We start from the raw sequence: 21,568 nt of genomic DNA, 5'->3' as shown, positions 1-21,568 counted from the left end.
ACAACTCTGTGTCCTTATCAAATACAACTCTGTGTCTTTATCAAATACAACTCTGTGCATTTATCAAATACAACTCTGTGTCTTTATCAAATACAACTCTGTGTCCTTATCAAATACAACTCTGTGTCTTTATCAAATACAACTCTGTGTCCTTATCAAATACAACTCTGTGCCTTTATCAAAGACAACTCTGTGTCCTTATCAAATACAACTCTGTGTCTTTATAACATACAACTCTGTGTCCTTATCAAATACAACTCTGTGTCCTTATCGAATACAACTCGGTGTCTTTATCAAATAGAACTCTGTGCCTTTATCAAATACAACTCTGTATTTTTTTCAAAGACAACTTTGTGCCTTTATCGATGGCTTCTCTCCAGAAATATTTGGTGATCGACTAGGAATGCCTTGAAGATTGCGCTCAACCAGTTGATGACCACTGGTGTAGATGAAGGGGAGGAGACAGGTTAAAAAATGATTTTTAAGCCTTGAGACAATTGAGGCATGGATTGTGTATGTGTGTTATTCAGAGGCTGAATGGGCAAGACAAAAGATTTAAGTGCCTTTGAATGCGGTATAGTAGTAGGTGCCAGGCGCACTGGTTTGAGAGTGTGAAAACTGCAACGCTGTTGGGTTTTCACACTCAACAGTTTCCTGTGTTTATCAATAATGGCCCAAAACCGAAATGACATCCTGTCAACTTGACACAACTCAGTATTAGGAAGATATTCTTAACGTTTGGAATACTCAGTGTATTCTCACATGGTACACTCTCATTATACTCTCAGTAGAGAGATGGTTCAGTTGACTGCAGACAACATGTACTGTAGCTCCAGCAGCTATTCCTTACCTGAGACTGAGGACACTGTAAGCTACTACATTCATTATACCTTGATCTAATAGCTGGAGTATGTATAGTGTAGACAGAAATAACTTTACTTCATGTTCTATCCAGAATCATCTTCATTTGGAAAAGATTGTGACCTTGGTTGAGAAAATGAGCCACTTAAAGGTAAGCACATACAAGAGACATGTAGCTACTGTATGTATAAATAGGCACATGTATAAAAACTGACACAGAGACAATTGCAGAGGCAAGAGCATGTCCATACTAACTGTCAGAAATAATGGTTTACATTTGTTCTTGACTTTTTTCATGGACAAGTACAGTGATTTAAATGGCTTTCTTGCAAGCTCCAACCCACACAAAATAAAACATATTTTAAAAAATACGAGAGAACGTAAGTAAGCATACTAAAAACATGATCAATCAGTTCCGGTACCATATTTACAATGTGCAGGAATACTGGAGTGGTAGGGGTAGAAATATATAGGGGTAAAGTGACTAGGCACCAGCATAAAAGTCCTACAGGGCAGTAGTCATTGTGGCATAAAGCATATGAGTTCATGGGACAGGAATGATGGTGGTCGTCTTAAAACATGTGGGACAAGGAGAGGTTGAAAATGGGTGTGAATATGCCTGCTAGTTGATCTGCACGTGCTCTAAGAACACTCCCTGGAATACCAAGGGTCTTGCGAGTGTTGACGTGATTAAAGACCTTACTCACATCGGCCTCAGAGAGCAGATCACCCAGTCCTCTGGGTCGGTGGGGGCCCTCACGCATGGCACGGTGTTGTTATTTTCAAGCGTGCAGAAAATGTATTGAGTTTGTCTGGAAGAGAGGCATTGTTGGGCAGATAATAGCTGCGTCTTGTAATCCGTAATGGACTGTACGCCACATGCGGCGGGTGTCAGAGCCTGTGTAGTATGATTCCACCTTATTCCTATGTTGTCCTTTTGCTCGTTTTATGACTCTGCAAAGGTTGTAGCGGGACTACTTGTAGCCGTAGCATCAGGGTTGTCTGGGATAGTCCTGTGTGCAGTAGCCCTGTCCTTAACTTTAGAGCCAACCTCGGTGTTAATCCAGGGCTTTTGATTGGGAAGCAGCGAACCTCCACTGTGGGGACAATGTCACCAGTGCATTTCCTTATGAAGCCAGTGACGGGAGTGGTTAGATCGTCAATGTTATCGGCAGAGTCTCTGAACATATTCCAATCAGCGCAAGCAAAGCAGTCCTGTTGCATAGTCTCTGATTCTGATGACCATTTCTCAATAGAGCGAGTCACGGGTACTTAACGTTTGAGATTCTGCTTGTAAACAGTAAGCAGGAGCACGGAGTCATGATCTGATTTGCCGAACGGCAGACAAGGCAGGGCCTTGTATGCTTGCTTGGGTAGAGTAACAGTGGTCTAGGACTTTAGCTCCCCTAGTGGCAAAGGAGACATGTTGATGGAAGTTTGGCATCACATGTCTTAATGACGTAGGATTAGTTTCGCTGGTTTACAAGATATCATTGTAGTGGTAGCCTGTAAGGTACTGTACGTCCCTTGTACCTTTAGTTATAGCTACATAATTGAACCCTTGCAGTTCGTACCTTAAAAGAACGAATAGTTTACCTTAGGGGACAGGATGGTACAGGTGCAAAACCATATCATAGAATTTTGGGGGGATTAGTTTAGAAAAATGTATCTTATTTATCTTTGTGTATCATCAAATCAATCAATCAAGCAATCAATGTGCATGCAGAAACATACATATTGAAACAAACAACTTAAAAAAAAAAATGCAATAGAGCATGCAGGGAAATATGATAACGAGGGTGTGATTTTCAGTGTGTGTGATGATTGTACTTTTATATTCAAAATATTGGGTGCAAAAATGTATCATTACACTAGATTTCTTTCACAAATGTAGCCTAAAAGGCATCGTACAGCACCATGTGAGATTACATGTGTACCTCTGAAGGTACTTTTGTATCCCAGGGAACAATGTGGGGATTTACATACCCTTACATACCCTAACCATACCCTCTGAGAGTGTACACATACACAGAAATCACACACACACGCACACACACACACACACACGTAGAAATTGCAAGGCCAAACAGGTAGGTTATCCACGACGAAACGGCTCTCATTATTTGGAGTCTCATGACATTTCAGCACTATGGAGAGCTCTGCTCCGCATATTAATCTTCCACAGCTCCGCTTCTGTCCCTGCAACACTCCTCGGCCTAATGACAGTTTTATCATAACTATTTATTACTGTCCAAACCCCAAGTTGAAATTATGTAAATGCTGCGTGTTTGGTGCGGTGAACACCTTTATATTTTGCTTCACGCTCTCTCAAGCGAGAATCGAATTCTGCCCGCAGACAAACTAAAAAAATGGCCTTGTTACGGTTTGAATAATGGTCTAAGGAGTGAGAGACAGGGTCGGATAGCAGAGAGCCACTTGGTTAGGCGCTGCCTTATCGGATTTTACCCCCGTCTCATTCATTACCTACCATCGCTTCCCTTGGTCGCAGTAAGCCAATATCATTAAAGAAGGATTTGCTTAAATGCAAGAATGAAGCAACACCTCTGGGCAGCAATCACTGATGCACTTTTTGTAATTTCACTGCAATATATAGCAATAAGTGACTCTCTCTTACACACGTCCAGGTACACGCAAGCACACACACACACACGCAGGCACACACACACACACGCAAGCACACACACACACACGCAGGCACACACACACACACGCAAGCACACACACACACACGCACGCACACACACACGCAAGCACACACACACACACGCAGGCACACACACACACGCAAGCACACACACACACACACGCACACACACACACACGCAAGCACACACACACACACGCACGCACACACACACGCACGCACGCAAAGACACACACACGCACGCACGCACACACACGCACGCACACACGCACACACACACGCACACACACATGCGCACACACACGCACACTCACACACACTCACACACTCACACACTCACACACACACACACACACACAAAAAGAACATACACAGAACATACACACACACACAGAACAAACACACATATATGCTCATATACACGCACATACATACGCACATACACACACACACACAGATACACACTCACACTCACGCTCACAAGTTTGTCATTCATTGTGTTTAGTCCATAGGCTAGTTCTGAATGGCCATACAGACTGTTTGTGCCAGTGGCTCATAGATCACAAAGGTCACATAAGTCACATGATTCAGAGGGGAAAAGCAGCAGTAAATCTGACTGAACACTCACTCTGGTCTAATTGGCAACTTCCACAGTTCTAGCCAGATCCACAGCTGAGTTCCACAGCTCAAGTCAGTTCTACAGTTCAAGTCAGTTCTACAGTTCCAGTCAGTTCTATAGTTCCTGTCAGTTCCACAGTTCCAGCCAGTACTACAGTTCCAGTCAGTTCTACAGTTCCAGTCAGTTCTATAGTTCCAGTCAGTTCCACAGTTCCAGTCAGTTCCACAGTTCCAGTCAGTTCCACAGTTCCAGTCAGTTCTATAGTTCCAGTCAGTTCTACAGTTCCAGTCAGTTCTATAGTTCCAGTCAGTTCCACAGTTCCAGCCAGTACTACAGTTCCAGTCAGTTCTACAGTTCCAGTCAGTTCTATAGTTCCAGTCAGTTCCACAGTTCCAGTCAGTTCCACAGTTCCAAACAGTTCTACAGTTCCAGACAGCTCCAGAGTTCCAGTCAGTTCTACAGTTCCAGTCAGTTCTACAGTTCCAGTCAGGTTTACAGTTCCAGTCAGGTTTACAGTTCCAGACAGTTCCACAGTTCCTGTCAGTTCTACAGTTCCAGCCTGTTCCACAGTTCCAGTCAGTTTTACAGTTCCTGTCAGTTCTAGAGTTCCAGACAGTTCCAGAGTTCCAGTCAGTTCTACAGTTCCAGACAGTTCCACAGTTCCTGTCAGTTCTACAGTTCCAGCCTGTTCCACAGTTCCAGTCAGTTTTACAGTTCCAGTCAGTTCTACAGTTCCAGACAGTTCCAGAGTTCCAGTCAGTTCTACAGTTCCAGACAGTTCCAGACAGTTTTACAGTTCTAGTTAGTACTACAGTTCCAGCCAGTTCCACAGTTCCAGCCAGTTTTACAGTTCTAGTCAGTTCTACAGTTCCGACAGTTCTACAGTTCCAGTCAGTTCTATATTTCCAGACAGTTCCACAGTTCCAGCCAGTTCTACAGTTCCAGAATAGTTCTACAGTTCCAGTCAGTTCCAAAGTTCCACAGTTCCAGACAGTTCTACAGTTCCAGCCATTTACACAGTTCCACAGCTCCAGCCAGTTCCACAGCTCCAGCCAGTTCCACAATTCCAGCCAGTTCTAAAGTTCCAGTCAGTTCCAAAGTTCCACAGTTCCAGACAGTTCTACAGTTCCAGCCATTTACACAGTTCCACAGCTCCAGCCAGTTCCACAGTTCCAGACAGTTCTACAGTTCCAGTCAGTTCTACTGTTCCAGCAATTTACACAGTTCCACACCTCCAGCCAGTTCCACAATTTCAGCCAGTTCTAAAGTTCCAGTCAGTCACACAGTTCCAGACAGTTCTACAGTTCCAGCCATTTACACAGTTCCACAGCTCCAGCCAGTTCCACAGTTCCAGACAGTTCTACAGTTCCAGTCACTTCTACTGTTCCAGCCATTTACACAGTTCCACAGCTCCAGCCAGTTCCACAATTCCAGCCAGTTCTACAGTTCCAGTCAGTTCCACAGTTCAAGACAGTTCCAGACAGTTTTACAGTTCCAGCCAGTTCTAAAGTTCCAAACAGTGTTACAGTTCCAGCCATTTACACAGTTCCACAGCTCCAGCCAGTTCCACAGCTCCAACCAGTTCCACAGCTCCAGACAGTTCCACAGTTCAAGACAGTTCCAGACAGTTTTACAGTTCTAGTCAGTTATACAGTTCGAGTCAGTTATACAGTTCCAGTCAGTTCTACAGTTCCAGTCAGTTCTATAGTTCCAGACAGTTCTATAGTTCCAGTCAGTTCTATATTTCCAGCCAGTGCCACAGTTCCAGTCAGTTCTACAGTTCCAGACAGTTCCAGAGTTCCAGTCAGTTCTACAGTTCCAGACAGTTCTATAGTTCCAGACAGTTCTACAGTTCCAGTCAGTTCTACAGTTCCAGACAGTTCTACAGTTCCAGTCAGTTCTATAGTTCCAGACAGTTCTACAGTTCCAGTCAGTTCTACAGTTCCAGTCAGTTCTACAGTTCCAGACAATTCCAGAGTTCCAGTCAGTTCTATAGTTCCAGACAGTTCCACAGTTCCAGTCAGTTCTACAGTTCCAGACAGTTTTACAGTTCTAGTCAGTTCTACAGTTCCAGCCAGTTCCACAGTTCCAGCCAGTTTTACAGTTATACAGTTCCAGTCAGTTCTATAGTTCCAGTCAGTTCTATAGTTCCAGCCAGTTCCACAGTTCCAGTCAGTTCTACAGTTCCAGTCAGTTCCACAGTTCCAGACAGTTCTACAGTTCCAGCCATTTACACAGTTCCACAGCTCCAGCCAGTTCCACAGTTCCAGACAGTTCTACAGTTCCAGTCAGTTCTACTGTTCCAGCAATTTACACAGTTCCACACCTCCAGCCAGTTCCACAATTCCAGCCAGTTCTAAAGTTCCAGTCAGTCACACAGTTCCAGACAGTTCTACAGTTCCAGCCATTTACACAGTTCCACAGCTCCAGCCAGTTCCACAGTTCCAGACAGTTCTACAGTTCCAGTCACTTCTACTGTTCCAGCCATTTACACAGTTCCACAGCTCCAGCCAGTTCCACAATTCCAGCCAGTTCTACAGTTCCAGTCAGTTCCACAGTTCCACAGTTCCAGACAGTTCTACAGTTCCAGTCAGTTCCACAGTTCAAGACAGTTCCAGACAGTTTTACAGTTCCAGCCAGTTCTAAAGTTCCAAACAGTGTTACAGTTCCAGCCATTTACACAGTTCCACAGCTCCAGCCAGTTCCACAGCTCCAACCAGTTCCACAGCTCCAGACAGTTCCACAGTTCAAGACAGTTCCAGACAGTTTTACAGTTCTAGTCAGTTATACAGTTCGAGTCAGATATACAGTTCCAGCCATTTATCCAGTTATACAGTTCCAGACAGTTTTACAGTTCCGGTCAGGTTTACAGTTCCAGACAGTTCTACAGTTCCAGCCAGTTCCACAGCTCCAGCCAGTTCCACAGTTCCAGTCAGTTCTATAGTTCCAGTCAGTTCTACAGTTCCAGCCAGTTCCACAGCTCCAGCCAGTTCCACAGTTCCAGTCAGTTCTACAGTTCCAGTCAGTTCTATAGTTCCAGACAGTTCTACAGTTCCAGTCAGTTCTACAGTTCCAGTCAGTTCTACAGTTCCAGTGAGTTCTATAGTTCAAGACAGTTCCAGACAGTTGTACAGTTTTAGTCAGTTCTACAGTTCCAGCCAGTTCCACAGTTCCAGCCAGTTTTACAGTTCTAGTCAGTTCTACAGTTCCAGTCAGTTCTACAGTTCCAGTCAGTTCTATAGATCCAGTAAGTTCTATAGTTCCAGCCAGTTCCACAGTTCCAGTCTGTTCTACAGTTCCAGTCAGTTCTACAGTTCCAGTCAGTCCCACAGTTCCAGCCACTTCTACAGTTCCAGCCACAACTAGAGTTCCAGCCACTTCTACAGTTCCAGCCACAACTAGAGTTCCAGCCATTTACACAGTTCCACAGCTCCAGCCAGTTCCACAGTTCCAGTCAGTTCTACAGTTCCAGTCAGTTCCACAGTTCCAGTCAGTTCTACAGTTCCAGTCAGTTCTACAGTTCCAGTCAGTTCTACAGTTCCAGTCAGTTCCACAGTTCCAGCCAGTTCCACAGTTCCAGTCAGTTCTACAGTTCCAGTCAGTTCTACAGTTCCAGTCAGGTTTACAGTTCCAGACAGTTCCAGAGTTCCAGTCAGTTCTACAGTTCCAGCCTGTTCCACAGTTCCAGACAGTTTTACAGTTCTAGTCAGTTCTACAGTTCCAGACAGTTTTACAGTTCTAGTCAGTTCTACAGTTCCAGCCAGTTCCACAGTTCCAGACAGTTCTACAGTTCCAGTCAGTTCTACAGTTCCAGTCAGGTTTACAGTTCCAGACAGTTCCAGAGTTCCAGTCAGTTCTACAGTTCCAGACAGTTCTACAGTTCCAGTCAGTTCTATAGTTCCAGACAGTTCTACAGTTCCAGTCAGTTCTACAGTTCCAGACAATTCCAGAGTTCCAGTCAGTTCTACAGTTCCAGACAGTTCCACAGTTCCAGTCAGTTCTACAGTTCCAGACAGTTCCAGCCAGTTTTACAGTTCTAGTCAGGACTACAGTTCCAGCCAGTTCCACAGTTCCAGCCAGTTTTACAGTTATACAGTTCCAGTCAGTTCTATAGTTCCAGTCAGTTCTATAGTTCCAGCCAGTTCCACAGTTCCAGTCAGTTCTACAGTTCCAGACAGTTCCAGAGTTCCAGTCAGTTCTACAGTTCCAGACAGTTCTATAGTTCCAGACAGTTCTACAGTTCCAGTCAGTTCTACAGTTCCAGACAGTTCTACAGTTCCAGTCAGTTCTATAGTTCCAGACAGTTCTACAGTTCCAGTCAGTTCTACAGTTCCAGTCAGTTCTACAGTTCCAGACAATTCCAGAGTTCCAGTCAGTTCTATAGTTCCAGACAGTTCCACAGTTCCAGTCAGTTCTACAGTTCCAGACAGTTTTACAGTTCTAGTCAGTTCTACAGTTCCAGCCAGTTCCACAGTTCCAGCCAGTTTTACAGTTATACAGTTCCAGTCAGTTCTATAGTTCCAGTCAGTTCTATAGTTCCAGCCAGTTCCACAGTTCCAGTCAGTTCTACAGTTCCAGTCAGTTCCACAGTTCCAGACAGTTCTACAGTTCCAGCCATTTACACAGTTCCACAGCTCCAGCCAGTTCCACAGTTCCAGACAGTTCTACAGTTCCAGTCAGTTCTACTGTTCCAGCAATTTACACAGTTCCACACCTCCAGCCAGTTCCACAATTCCAGCCAGTTCTAAAGTTCCAGTCAGTCACACAGTTCCAGACAGTTCTACAGTTCCAGCCATTTACACAGTTCCACAGCTCCAGCCAGTTCCACAGTTCCAGACAGTTCTACAGTTCCAGTCACTTCTACTGTTCCAGCCATTTACACAGTTCCACAGCTCCAGCCAGTTCCACAATTCCAGCCAGTTCTACAGTTCCAGTCAGTTCCACAGTTCCACAGTTCCAGACAGTTCTACAGTTCCAGTCAGTTCCACAGTTCAAGACAGTTCCAGACAGTTTTACAGTTCCAGCCAGTTCTAAAGTTCCAAACAGTGTTACAGTTCCAGCCATTTACACAGTTCCACAGCTCCAGCCAGTTCCACAGCTCCAACCAGTTCCACAGCTCCAGACAGTTCCACAGTTCAAGACAGTTCCAGACAGTTTTACAGTTCTAGTCAGTTATACAGTTCGAGTCAGATATACAGTTCCAGCCATTTATCCAGTTATACAGTTCCAGACAGTTTTACAGTTCCGGTCAGGTTTACAGTTCCAGACAGTTCTACAGTTCCAGCCAGTTCCACAGCTCCAGCCAGTTCCACAGTTCCAGTCAGTTCTATAGTTCCAGTCAGTTCTACAGTTCCAGCCAGTTCCACAGCTCCAGCCAGTTCCACAGTTCCAGTCAGTTCTACAGTTCCAGTCAGTTCTATAGTTCCAGACAGTTCTACAGTTCCAGTCAGTTCTACAGTTCCAGTCAGTTCTACAGTTCCAGTGAGTTCTATAGTTCAAGACAGTTCCAGACAGTTGTACAGTTTTAGTCAGTTCTACAGTTCCAGCCAGTTCCACAGTTCCAGCCAGTTTTACAGTTCTAGTCAGTTCTACAGTTCCAGTCAGTTCTACAGTTCCAGTCAGTTCTATAGATCCAGTAAGTTCTATAGTTCCAGCCAGTTCCACAGTTCCAGTCTGTTCTACAGTTCCAGTCAGTTCTACAGTTCCAGTCAGTCCCACAGTTCCAGCCACTTCTACAGTTCCAGCCACAACTAGAGTTCCAGCCACTTCTACAGTTCCAGCCACAACTAGAGTTCCAGCCATTTACACAGTTCCACAGCTCCAGCCAGTTCCACAGTTCCAGTCAGTTCTACAGTTCCAGTCAGTTCCACAGTTCCAGTCAGTTCTACAGTTCCAGTCAGTTCTACAGTTCCAGTCAGTTCTACAGTTCCAGTCAGTTCCACAGTTCCAGCCAGTTCCACAGTTCCAGTCAGTTCTACAGTTCCAGTCAGTTCTACAGTTCCAGTCAGGTTTACAGTTCCAGACAGTTCCAGAGTTCCAGTCAGTTCTACAGTTCCAGCCTGTTCCACAGTTCCAGACAGTTTTACAGTTCTAGTCAGTTCTACAGTTCCAGACAGTTTTACAGTTCTAGTCAGTTCTACAGTTCCAGCCAGTTCCACAGTTCCAGACAGTTCTACAGTTCCAGTCAGTTCTACAGTTCCAGTCAGGTTTACAGTTCCAGACAGTTCCAGAGTTCCAGTCAGTTCTACAGTTCCAGACAGTTCTACAGTTCCAGTCAGTTCTATAGTTCCAGACAGTTCTACAGTTCCAGTCAGTTCTACAGTTCCAGACAATTCCAGAGTTCCAGTCAGTTCTACAGTTCCAGACAGTTCCACAGTTCCAGTCAGTTCTACAGTTCCAGACAGTTCCAGCCAGTTTTACAGTTCTAGTCAGGACTACAGTTCCAGCCAGTTCCACAGTTCCAGCCAGTTTTACAGTTATACAGTTCCAGTCAGTTCTATAGTTCCAGTCAGTTCTATAGTTCCAGCCAGTTCCACAGTTCCAGTCAGTTCTACAGTTCCAGACAGTTCCACAGTTCCAGTCAGTTCTACAGTTCCAGCCTGTTCCACAGTTCCAGACAGTTTTACAGTTCTACTCAGTTCTACGGTTCCAGACAGTTCCATACAGTTTTGCAGTTCTAGTCAGTTCTACAGTTCCAGAAAGTTCCTGACAGTTTTACAGTTCTAGTCCGTTCTACAGTTCCAGCCTGTTCTACAGTTCCAGCCAGTTCTACAGTTCCAGCCAGTTCTACAGTTCCAGTCAGTAACACTACCCTTTGCTATGCCTATTAATTTAGCTGGTTAACTGTGAATGGAATCTACCGCATCAGGCCAATTATTTTCCTCTCTCTGTGGAGAGAGTGACTCAATCCCAGACACTTCCATTAAGTATGGTTTGGAAATAGGGCATTTGAATGTTGTTTTTGACTAATGCAAATACCACAGATCCAACAAAGATCCATGAAAGACAATCGTGTCAATTTGAAGAATCAGATTGAATATATGGATCAATCTGTAGTGCTTGCCATCATTATGTAAACCAGCATAAGAGTGCATGGGCATGTCTAATGTCAAGGATATATATCCTTATTATTTGACTGTCACTGGAGATATCACATGTGATTGAATCATCTGTAATTAGGTAGATGTCTCCTAGCCATGACTACAGCCTATCAGAGATGGAGCCTGTAATTAGGTAGATGTCTCCTAGCCACGACTACAGCCTATCAGAGATGGAGCCTATGTGTGTGTCCCCCCATAAATTACAGCTTGTCTTCAAATTAAAAGGATCAGTCTGGTGCATTCACTCTAAGCCCCCTTGAGCATTCATCACTTAGAGGGCCAGAATCAAGTTCACCCAGGAAGAAAAATATATTGAGACACGAATGCAACAAGGCAAAGAATAATTCTGATAGCTACGCATCTCGACTTGACATTTAGCACCAGACTTCACTTCAGTCTGAAAATGTCACTGGGTAGAAGGAAAAGTTTCTAATTCCCTGACCTTCCAAAACAAAGTTGGTTTGCTGTCTTAAACACAAACTAGTGTACTGCAATGAGGAAAGGGGAAGAAGCAAGTGACATTTAGGACTTCAATACAAACACAGAAATGAGATCAAGACAGTTTGGTGTCATATAGTGATGCAGTGGATTACCTCTAAGACTCAACTGGATAGAAGATTAAGCTGAACAAAAGGACTGTGTGTGCCTGTGTGTGTCTTTTGACTGGTCTGGGGACTAACTGTGATAATCACAAAGACAAACACACCTCATCTATCACTGTGTGTGTGTGTATGTGTGTGTGTGTGTGTGTGTGTGTGTGTGTGTGTGTGTGTGTGTGTGTGTGTGTGTGTGTGTGTGTGTGTGTGTGTGTGTGTGTGTGTGTGTGTGTGTGTGTGTGTGTGTGTGTGTGTGTGTGTGTGTGTGTGTGCATGCGCTAGCTGAGTGGGAACAGCAGCCGGCTGGACAGATGGGCTAGGGTAGTGGTATCACTGACTCTGTGTGCCACCAGGCCAGAGCCGTGCTATTCCAGATGGGTGGGAGGACTGGGGAAAGTGACTTATGAGTGATGCAGAATCACTGTCGCGTAAGCATGAAGGAAACTATACTACACTGGGGTACTTGTCATGGTTTAGTTTTTTATGGCTGAAGATGGGTCGCTCAATGTTCAGGATTATACTGATTCACTACTGCATGATTCAAGTTTCCTCAAATCTTCATGCAGCTACGCGGAGGACCAGAACAGGAAATAGCCTAATCGAAACCATTCTAAAATGGCAGCAATAGCTGGTGTTGAGTTGAGTTGTCTCCATTTTTTCTGTTTTACCTCTGATATCATTCACTTTGATCTCTCTGCTGTGTATTTAGGTGTGGAGAGACAGAGTGCTTCCCCCTCTCTCTGGGTCAGGAGGTCTGTCCACGAGGGACGTCTGCTTTCAAAGCCATCTCACTACTCTAATGGGGCACCAGGGGAGAACACGGTTCAACAGGGGGCAACAGGGACCACATACAACTTGTGGCAAGCTTAATTGAGTATAAAAAGAGATCCTCCTCTTCGCCCTCTACCTTCGGGATAAAGCTATGCAGAATGTTTAAGTAAAAGGTCTGTATGTGGAGTGCAGGTTAAAAAGCAATTGACTTCACTTGTCTAGAAAGAAAGAAGACAGTGGAGTCTCACGCCTCAGTGTTCCAGATAGAATATCTATAGCTCTCAAGTGAACATCTGTTACTGTAGTTAGGAGCTATTGATAAATTCAGGTGCTGGTTGCGTTAGGTCTCTTTCAAAGGAAAAACTCTCTTTACATTGAAGAGAAATATCACCGCTCTCTTCCAATCATGAACACCTACTTAGACAGATCAATCATGTCAAACGCCATAGAATACAGTGCACACACACACACACACACACACACACACACACACACACACACACACACACACACACACACACACACACACACACACACACACACACAAACACAGCAACAAAAAACATCTCAATAAACATTTTTGTGTTGAAATGTGTTGATCGATAGCTTTGACCAATAAACAGCTTTTCTTGGTTCTTCCATCATTTTTCTGAGAACTGCTGTGAGGTGGGGCGATTTGCCCAGGCCAGCCTCAGCGTGGTAGGAAGTGTTAATGTGTGTTAATACACTAAAAGGGGCCTGTTCTAGGGAATGGGTTGTCACCGGTAAATGACTGTGAGTGACAGGTCCACTAGTGTGCTATAGGCCCGGGGAGAGGAGCTGTCAGGAAGGCCAGAGCTGGAGCAGATTATTTGTTGGATTTGAGAGTATGATGCCGTGTAGGTCTGAGACAGGCCAGGGCTCAGTCAATCACACAAGAAGAGGGAGAAGTTGGGTTAATTAACTCTCATACACTCACACTCAGGGTAGATAGACCCTAAAAGCCCTAAAGCAATGGACGTGTGAAACATTGTAGGCTAATGCACTTTCTTATTGAAAGTGAGAGAGTGTAGAAAGGCAAGGTTGGCAAAGAGGGTGCAATTCATGACAAACAAAACAATAAAATCTGTTCTACCTACATTCATGTTGTAGAATGGCTTGATTGACAGCTCTAAATTGCAGCTATAGCTGTACTGTTAATACTGAGAGAATTCTGAGAGGGATTCATCTCAGTACACCAGCTAATGCTATGAGCTCAGAGAGTGGAGGTCCACCAAGGCCCCAGGAAAGGAATAGTGCCTATTCTTCTCCCTGACACAGGGAATATTATACAGAGCTGGACCCCACACAGCCTGATTACTGATGTTAAATCAATACTAACCAGCCTGACCCTCATTGAACGTACGGTGGAATGTATGGTGGGAAAACAGAAACAGCTGGGGATATCAGCATCTGAACGCTTTGGTAATAAAGGAATAGACATGAATATGAATAGGCAGTTAGGAAATATAGAGATGCATGTATTCATCTACTGTAGATAAGGGATTCGTGAAAGACGGACAATATGTTTTTCACATAATATTTTTAATCATATTAACATTTAAAATATAAATGTTAATAGATAAAAGTATCAGCTATCCCACCATGTAAAGGAACAACCGCCTGATTCTTAAACCTTTCTAAAAAATGCAACTAACTGGATTCATGTCAACTTCGTCAGACACCTCAAAATACATTTTATTCTTATGTTAATTCTGCAACAAGTGTTTAAAGGCCAGGATTGTTTAATGGTAAAATTAGAATATTAAAATATGCAATAAAAATCTCCAAACGTATTTTTGTTTAATAGCGCTATATATTGCTCCAGGTCTAATTTTGTTATCATTTTGGCATGTTTTTTTCTATATTTAGAACATAAAACAACATGAATAAAGGAAACATTGTCCCTTAGGTCTTTGTCCCTTAGCAAGTACTTTAATAGTTTAAAGCTGCAATGTGTAACTTTTTGGGGGGGAAAAAATGTAAGTTATAGATTATAGATTTGTCATTTTTATTGAAAGCAAGTCTAAGAAGCAGTTGATCTGTTCTATGTACACTATTTCTATGCTTCCCATTGTTACATTTAGTTTTTGCGTCTTTACATTCGGTTTTGTACACCAGCTTCAACCAAAATACATAATGTATAATGATTATCTACACTATAGTTGCTTGTTTTGTACCATAAACTGAAATTAGGCAAACTATTTGAATTTTAGCAACCAGGAAATAGCAGGGCGATTTCTGGGTAGTGCACAATTAACATGTTTCAGAACAGTGGTTAAAACATTTCTCCCAAATATTTGCCAAATAATTAGCTTAACCATCTGTGACGAAGTTGACAAGGCACTGACTGAGTCGACAAATACATTTTTGCCTCTGAAAATAAAAGTTCACTGCAAGAATTTGCAAAATATAGAAAATTATTAATTTGAAAATTCCCAATAAAAACACAACTGTTCTATCAGATCTTTCAGCACTCTGACGGAGTTGACATTAGATGAATACTTTCATTCAAAAGGTATACAAAGTAACAGTTTAGTTTTTCCTCAGTTGCTTTATAACTCTAAAACCTAATTTAAATAAGCATATTTGAACCAAAATTCATACCCTATGTCAATCTATTGGGGAGACAGTTTATGGTTGTGACCATGGTGATTTCAAAATGGTTTGTTTAATTCTATCAAAAGTAGAGAACTTTATAGACCATGAGTGGTTAAACTACATGTAATGAGGACATGAATAAGAGGTCCTTGTGGTATAGCTGACCCTGCTCATTCCTGATTAATTTTAGACAAATCTGACGAAGTTCATCAAATCTACAGACATATTTTTTAGGAATCACAGTTTTGAGATAAAGATTCTTTAAAGTCAGAGAAGGCTTTTGCAGGAAATCACATAATATTATTTTTCAATATTAATGGCAGTTTTTAGAATTTTAAACATTTTTTTGAGAGTTTGAAATTGGGATCCTTTGCTCCAGACATTGGCATTTCTGGGCAAAGAGCTGACAAATTATTTAGAAAATTCCAAAAGAAAATCTTTCCTCATAAAATTCCCCTAAATGTAATTCTTAAGCTCAAATAATGCAACAAAAGTATTTTTGTAACTATAAAAATATAGTTTCCCTACTGGACTAGGATTGTCCTGACTTTCATGAATCCACCCTTCCACACACGGTTCCAAAGCGCTGTGTCAGCTACCTCTGTATTGATCTTGGTGCATCTTGGGGGAATTTGGTCTGAACAATGGTCAGGGAGGAGTAAAACCAATTGAAAATAGAAACAAGATGTATAAATAAGTCATGCTGTTCTGCCTCAGAGAGTTCTGGAATGGCACAATGGCAAAGTCACCTTGACACGACCTGGACCTCTATCTCATTCCTCAGGTACAGCTGCCCCAAAAGGCCAAGCCAGCATACTAACACTCCAAATGACTATTGATGTGCTTTTAAATTAATAAAACATCCATTCCTCTACCCCGGCAGGCCTTTTTTCAAATGTCAGGAAAATTCCTCTTAGTACATTTACATTGAGTGTACAAAACACCTTCCTAATATTGAGTTGCACCCAAAACAGCCTAAATTTGTCAGGGCATGGTCTAGAAGGTGTTGAAAAGATTCCACAGGGATGCTGGCCCATGTTGACTCCAATGCTTCTCACAGTTGTGTCAAGTTCACTGGATTTCCTTTAGGTGGTGGACCATTGTTGATACACACGGGAAACTGTTGAGCGTGAAAAGCACAGCAGCGTTGCAGTTCTTGACACACTGAAACCGGTGTGCCTGGCATCTACTACCAACTAAATCAAATCAAATCAAATCAAATCAAATTTTATTTGTCACATACACATGGTTAGCAGATGTTAATGCTTCAAATGCTTTGCTCTTTCTGCAGTTGACTAATCTAACTAACAATTCCAAAAAAAACTACTGTCTACTACCCCATTCAAAGGCACTTCAATATTTGCATTGACAATGGCAATCTCTATGTCTCAATTGTCAAAAGACTTAAACATCCTTCCTTAACCTGTCTCCTCCCCTTCCTCTTTAAAAAAAAATTTCACCTGAATTTAACTAGGCAATCTTATTTACAATGACGGCCTAACCAGGCCTAACCAGGACGACGCTGGGCCAATTGTGTGCCACCCTATGGGACTCCCAATCACCGCCGGTTGTGATACAGCCTGGATTCAAACCAGGGTGTCTGTAGTGACGCCTCTAGCACAGAGATGCAGTGCCTTAGACCGATGTGCCAGTCAAGAGCCCACTGATTGAAGTCAGTAATAGTGAAGACATCAAACTATGAAATAACACATGGAATCATGTGGTAACCAAAAAGTGTTAAAAAAATCAAAAGATATTTTATATTCCTCAAAGTAGCCACCGTTTGCGTTGATGACAGTTTTGCACACTCTTGGCATTCTCTCAACTAGCTTCACCTGGAATGCTTTTCCAATAGTCTTGAAGGAGTTCCCACATATGCTGAGCACTTGTTGGCTGCTTTTCTTTCACTCTGCAGTCCAACTCATCCCAAACCATATTAATTGTGTTGAGTTCGGGTGATTGTGGAGGCCAGGCCATCTGATGCAGCACTCCATCACTCTCCTTCTTGGTCTAATATCCATTACATAGCCTGGAGGTGTGTTGTCCTGTTGAAAAACAAATGATCATCCCACTAAGCGCAAACCAGATGGGACGGCATATCGCTGCAGAATGCTGTGGTAGCCATGCTGTTTAAGTTTGCTTTGAATTCTAAATAAATCACAGACAGTGTCACCAGCAAAGACCCGCCACACCATCACACCTTTTTTAAATATATTTTGTTTTTTTATTTCACCTTTATTTAACCAGGTAGGCTAGTTGAGAACAAGTTCTCATTTGCAATTGCGACCTGGCCAAGAAAAGCAGTGTGACATAGACAACAACACAGAGTTACACATGGAGTAAACAAACAAGCCAATAACACAAACAAGTCAATAACACAGTAGAGAAAGGAAGTCTATATACAGTGTGTGCAAAAGGCATGAGGAGGTAGGCAATAAATAGGCCATAGGAGCAAATAATTACAATTTAACAGATTAACACTGGGGTGATAAATGAGCAGATGATAGAGAGTAGAGATACTGGTGTGCAAAAGAGCAGAAAAGTAAATAAAATAAAACAACAGTATCTGGATGAGGTAGGTGGATTGGGTGGGCTATTTACAGATGGACTATGTACAGCTGCAGTGATCGGTTAGCTGCTCAGATAGTTGATGTTTAAAGTTGGTGAGGGAAATAAAAGTCTCCAACTTCAGCGATTTTTGCAATTCGTTCCAGTCACCGGCAGCAGAGAACTGGAAGGAAAGGCGGCCAAATGGGGTGTCGGCTTTGGGGATGATCAGTGAGATATACCTGCTGGAACGTGTGCTACGGGTGTTTAAAGTTAGTGGCCCGGGGCTAGTAGAAGCGTCTGCTCCGACGGAGGCCGGTTGAAGGCGCGGTGGATGGAGTATTCGTCGGCAGACCTGTCGTAGTGGTGCGGCGGGGTGCCGTGTCGACTAAGGATCCAAGCCAGGTGGCGAAAGATGTATTGTAGGTGTAGTAATTTAGTTTTCTATCCGGGAGATGTGCCTGGCTCACGGCTAACTGGTGCTAGCTTCGGGGCAGAAGCGTTAGCCACTATAGCCACAGCAGCGGTGATCCGGTGCTAAGGTCCAGAGTTTTCGGCAAGGATCTGGTGGAGTAGTGTGTTCTAGCTGTCTTTGGGTGGAGTCCGGGTGAACAACTGAGTAGGCCGGGAGGTAGGCCTCAGGGATAGCTTCGGTACTGGGTAACTCGGTGGGTGCTAGCTAGCTAGCTGTGCAGAAGGTAAAGGCCGCTAGCAGTGGCTAACAATGACTAAATAGCGTGTAGCTAATTAGCTGGTTAGCTTCTGATGGCTGTGGTTCTTGCTATAAGGTCTAAAAATGACAAATAATAGCAGTTCCATGTCACATTGGGTGAGGCAGGTTACCGGAAGGTATAATTGAACTAAAATGGAGAAGAGATTGAAAATAAAATTGAAATATATACCAAAAAATATGAAAAAATACAAAAGTACACGAGAGGGCGAACAAAACACGTCTGCACTGCTACGCCATCTTGGACATCTATGACATCCATACACCTCCATGCTTCACGGTGGGAACCACACGGTTGTGTGGGAATCTGCGTGTCACAAAGACAGGGCGGTTGGACCCAAAAATCTCAAATTTGGACTCATCAGACCAGATGCCCACTGGTCTAATGACCATTGCTCATGTTTATTGGCCCATGCACATCTTCTTATTGGTGTCCTCTAGTAGTGGTTTCTTTGCAGCAATTCGACCATGAAGGCCTGATTCACCCAGTCTCCTCTGAACAGTTGATGTTGAGATGTGTCCGTTTTTGAGTTCTGTGAAGGATTTATTTGGGCTGCAATCTGAAGTGCAGTTAACTCTAATGAACTTATCCTCTGCAGCAGAGGTAACTCTGCATCTTCCTTTGCTTTGGCGGTCCTCATGAGAGCCAGTTTCACCATAGCGCTTGATGGTCTTTGTGAATACACTTGAAGAAACTTTAAAAGTTCTTGACATTTTCCGGATTGACTGACCTTCATGTCTTAAAGTAATGATGGACTGTCGTTTCTCTTTGCATATTTGAGCTGTTCTTTCCATAATATGGACTTGGTCTTACCAAATAGGGCTATCATCTGTATACTACCCCTACCTTGCCACAACACAACTGATTGGCTCAAGCGCATTAAGAAGGACATTTTCTTTAAGGCACACCTGTAAATTGAAATGCATTCCAGGTGACTACCTCATGAAGCTGGTTGTGAGAATGCCAAGAGTGTGCAAAGATGTCATCAAGGCAAAGGGTGGCTACTTTGAAGATTCTTAAATATAAAATATATTTTGATTCGTTTAACACTTTTTTGGTTACTACATGATTCCATGTCTGTTATTTCATAGTTTGGATGTCTTCACTTTCTACAATGTAGAAAATATAAAAAATAAAGAAAAACCCTGAAATTAGTAGGTGTGTCCAAACTTTTGACTGGTACTATATATGTATATATATTTTCTTTTCCTTGGGGGGCCAAATAAAATCACCAGAGGGCCGCCAGTTAGGGAACCCTGCTATAGAGTGAGGAGTCATGGCTCACAGAGTATTACATGGCATCTCTTCTGTCAACCAGAGCCATAGCCACACATGCTCAGAGGCTCTCTGTCTCTCTCTCTCTCCTCTCGGTCTCTCTCTCTCTCTCATCTCGGTCTCTCTCTCTCTCTCTCTCTCTCTCTCTCTCTCCTCTCGGTCTCTCTCTCTCTCTTCTCGGTCTCTCTCTCTCTTCACTCGGTCTCTCTCTCTCTCTTCACTCGGTCTCTCTCTCTCTCTCTCTCTCTCTCTCTCTCTCTCTCTCTCGCTCTCCACTCGGTCTCTCTCTCCACTCCTCTCTCTCTCCACTCGGTCTCTCTCTCTCTCCACTCATCTCGCTCTCTCTCTCGTCTCACTCATCTCGTCTCTCTCTCCACTCTCTCTCTCTCTCTCGGTCTCTCTCTCTCAGTGTAGATTGCCACTATAAAATTATAAGACAAGTGTTAAATCTGTCATTAAAGGGCACATTGAAGTGGGTCATTGAAGAGGGTCATTGAAGTGGGCCACTGAAGTGGGTAATTGAAGTGGGTCATTGAAATGGGTTCTTAAAGTGGGTCATTGGAGTTGGTAATTGAAGAGGGTCATTGAAGTGGGTCTTTGAAGTGGGTCATTGCAAAGCGGAAATACATTTGACTAAAAAAGCATGTATGTCCTAGCAGTTGAGACTGTGCCTCAACATCTGTGCCCCACAATATACTAGCATAAGGTGATGTGTCACCAGATATGGTAGCCTAGAGTAGGAAATGACTGGAAACAAGCAGAGGAGTTTCCATCAGAGGTATCAAGTCATCTGAAGAGAGAGAACATAATAGTAGTCGAGACTGGAGAGTGTGAATCTGTGCAAACCAACACACACACCACACCACTACAGTAGCACAGCAGAGAGAGATAGAGAGCGAGAAGTGTGTTCAATGGTCTAGTCCTCATCACTATGCTTGCTGCTACTGCATGCTGGGTAAGGAAACATGATCTCAGAACCCTGGCCTCACACACTGACCCACTAGACCAGACCAGAGGAGAACTGGCCAGTGTCAGCTCTTAACACTCTGTGTCGTGAGGATCATCTACTGTCAACAGTCCACTATCTAAAGCAGGGTACTCTACTCTACTGACCATTAATGTCACTGTCTCCAGTTCAAACCTTCAGCATATTGAAACTACAGAGGTCAATAGAGAGCATTAGTAGTATTCCATAATGCCATTCAGCCCTCTCATACAGTATCCTTGTTCTAGTATGTGTGTAGAGAATGTTCCTGTCAGCACCAGGTGGTGAGCCATCTCAGTAGTATCTCTGAGTTAGCCCTCTAACTGCTCCCTCCACTCAGCACTGTCCTCAACCAGAGAGCTCTGATCAAGTGATTAGATCAGTTGTATAGCTGGTCTGCTGAGGGGGAGAGGACATGCTTCTACCGCACTCTCACCGTACAGGGCAGGGGCGGTGGTTGGGGATGGAGGAGGGCCAAAGATTCCCGGAATGACACAACAGTGACAGGAAGATTAATGATCCAACACACAAAGAAGCGCTGGCTTTGAAAAGATACCCAGGACCTCCTCTGTCACCTGGCCACAATCCTTAAAGATCAAAGCTGCACCGCACTACAGCATGGACCAGCACATTCTACTGGCCAATCAATGAGTAGCTTCACAGAGCTATCTACGGTGCCCCCCTCCCCTCCTCCCCCAGCTAATCTGGTAGCTAGCAGCAACAGCAGGAAAAAAGACCTGTCAGAGATTGTGAAGAGCATTTATCTATGGTAATGTGAAGGAGTTGGTACAGACGACTG

The 21,568-nt window shown here is 43.5% G+C and overlaps 1 protein-coding gene across 1 annotated transcript in view; it reads left to right on the top strand.

Moving 5' to 3' along the window:
* LOC121838967 (keratin-associated protein 10-7-like) overlaps positions 1-21,568 on the top strand; it is a 60,540-nt gene that overhangs the window by 33,807 nt on the left and 5,165 nt on the right. Inside the window, exon 5 of the mRNA XM_042294958.1 lies at positions 11,942-12,094. Within this exon, the coding sequence (XP_042150892.1) occupies positions 11,942-12,094 (153 nt within the window). The remainder of the gene's footprint in view (positions 1-11,941; positions 12,095-21,568) is intronic.

This window comes from Oncorhynchus tshawytscha, linkage group LG13 (assembly GCF_018296145.1).
Source record: "Oncorhynchus tshawytscha isolate Ot180627B linkage group LG13, Otsh_v2.0, whole genome shotgun sequence".
Classification (NCBI taxonomy): Eukaryota; Metazoa; Chordata; class Actinopteri; order Salmoniformes; family Salmonidae; genus Oncorhynchus; species Oncorhynchus tshawytscha.
This window is presented reverse-complemented; position numbering and strand designations above follow the sequence as displayed.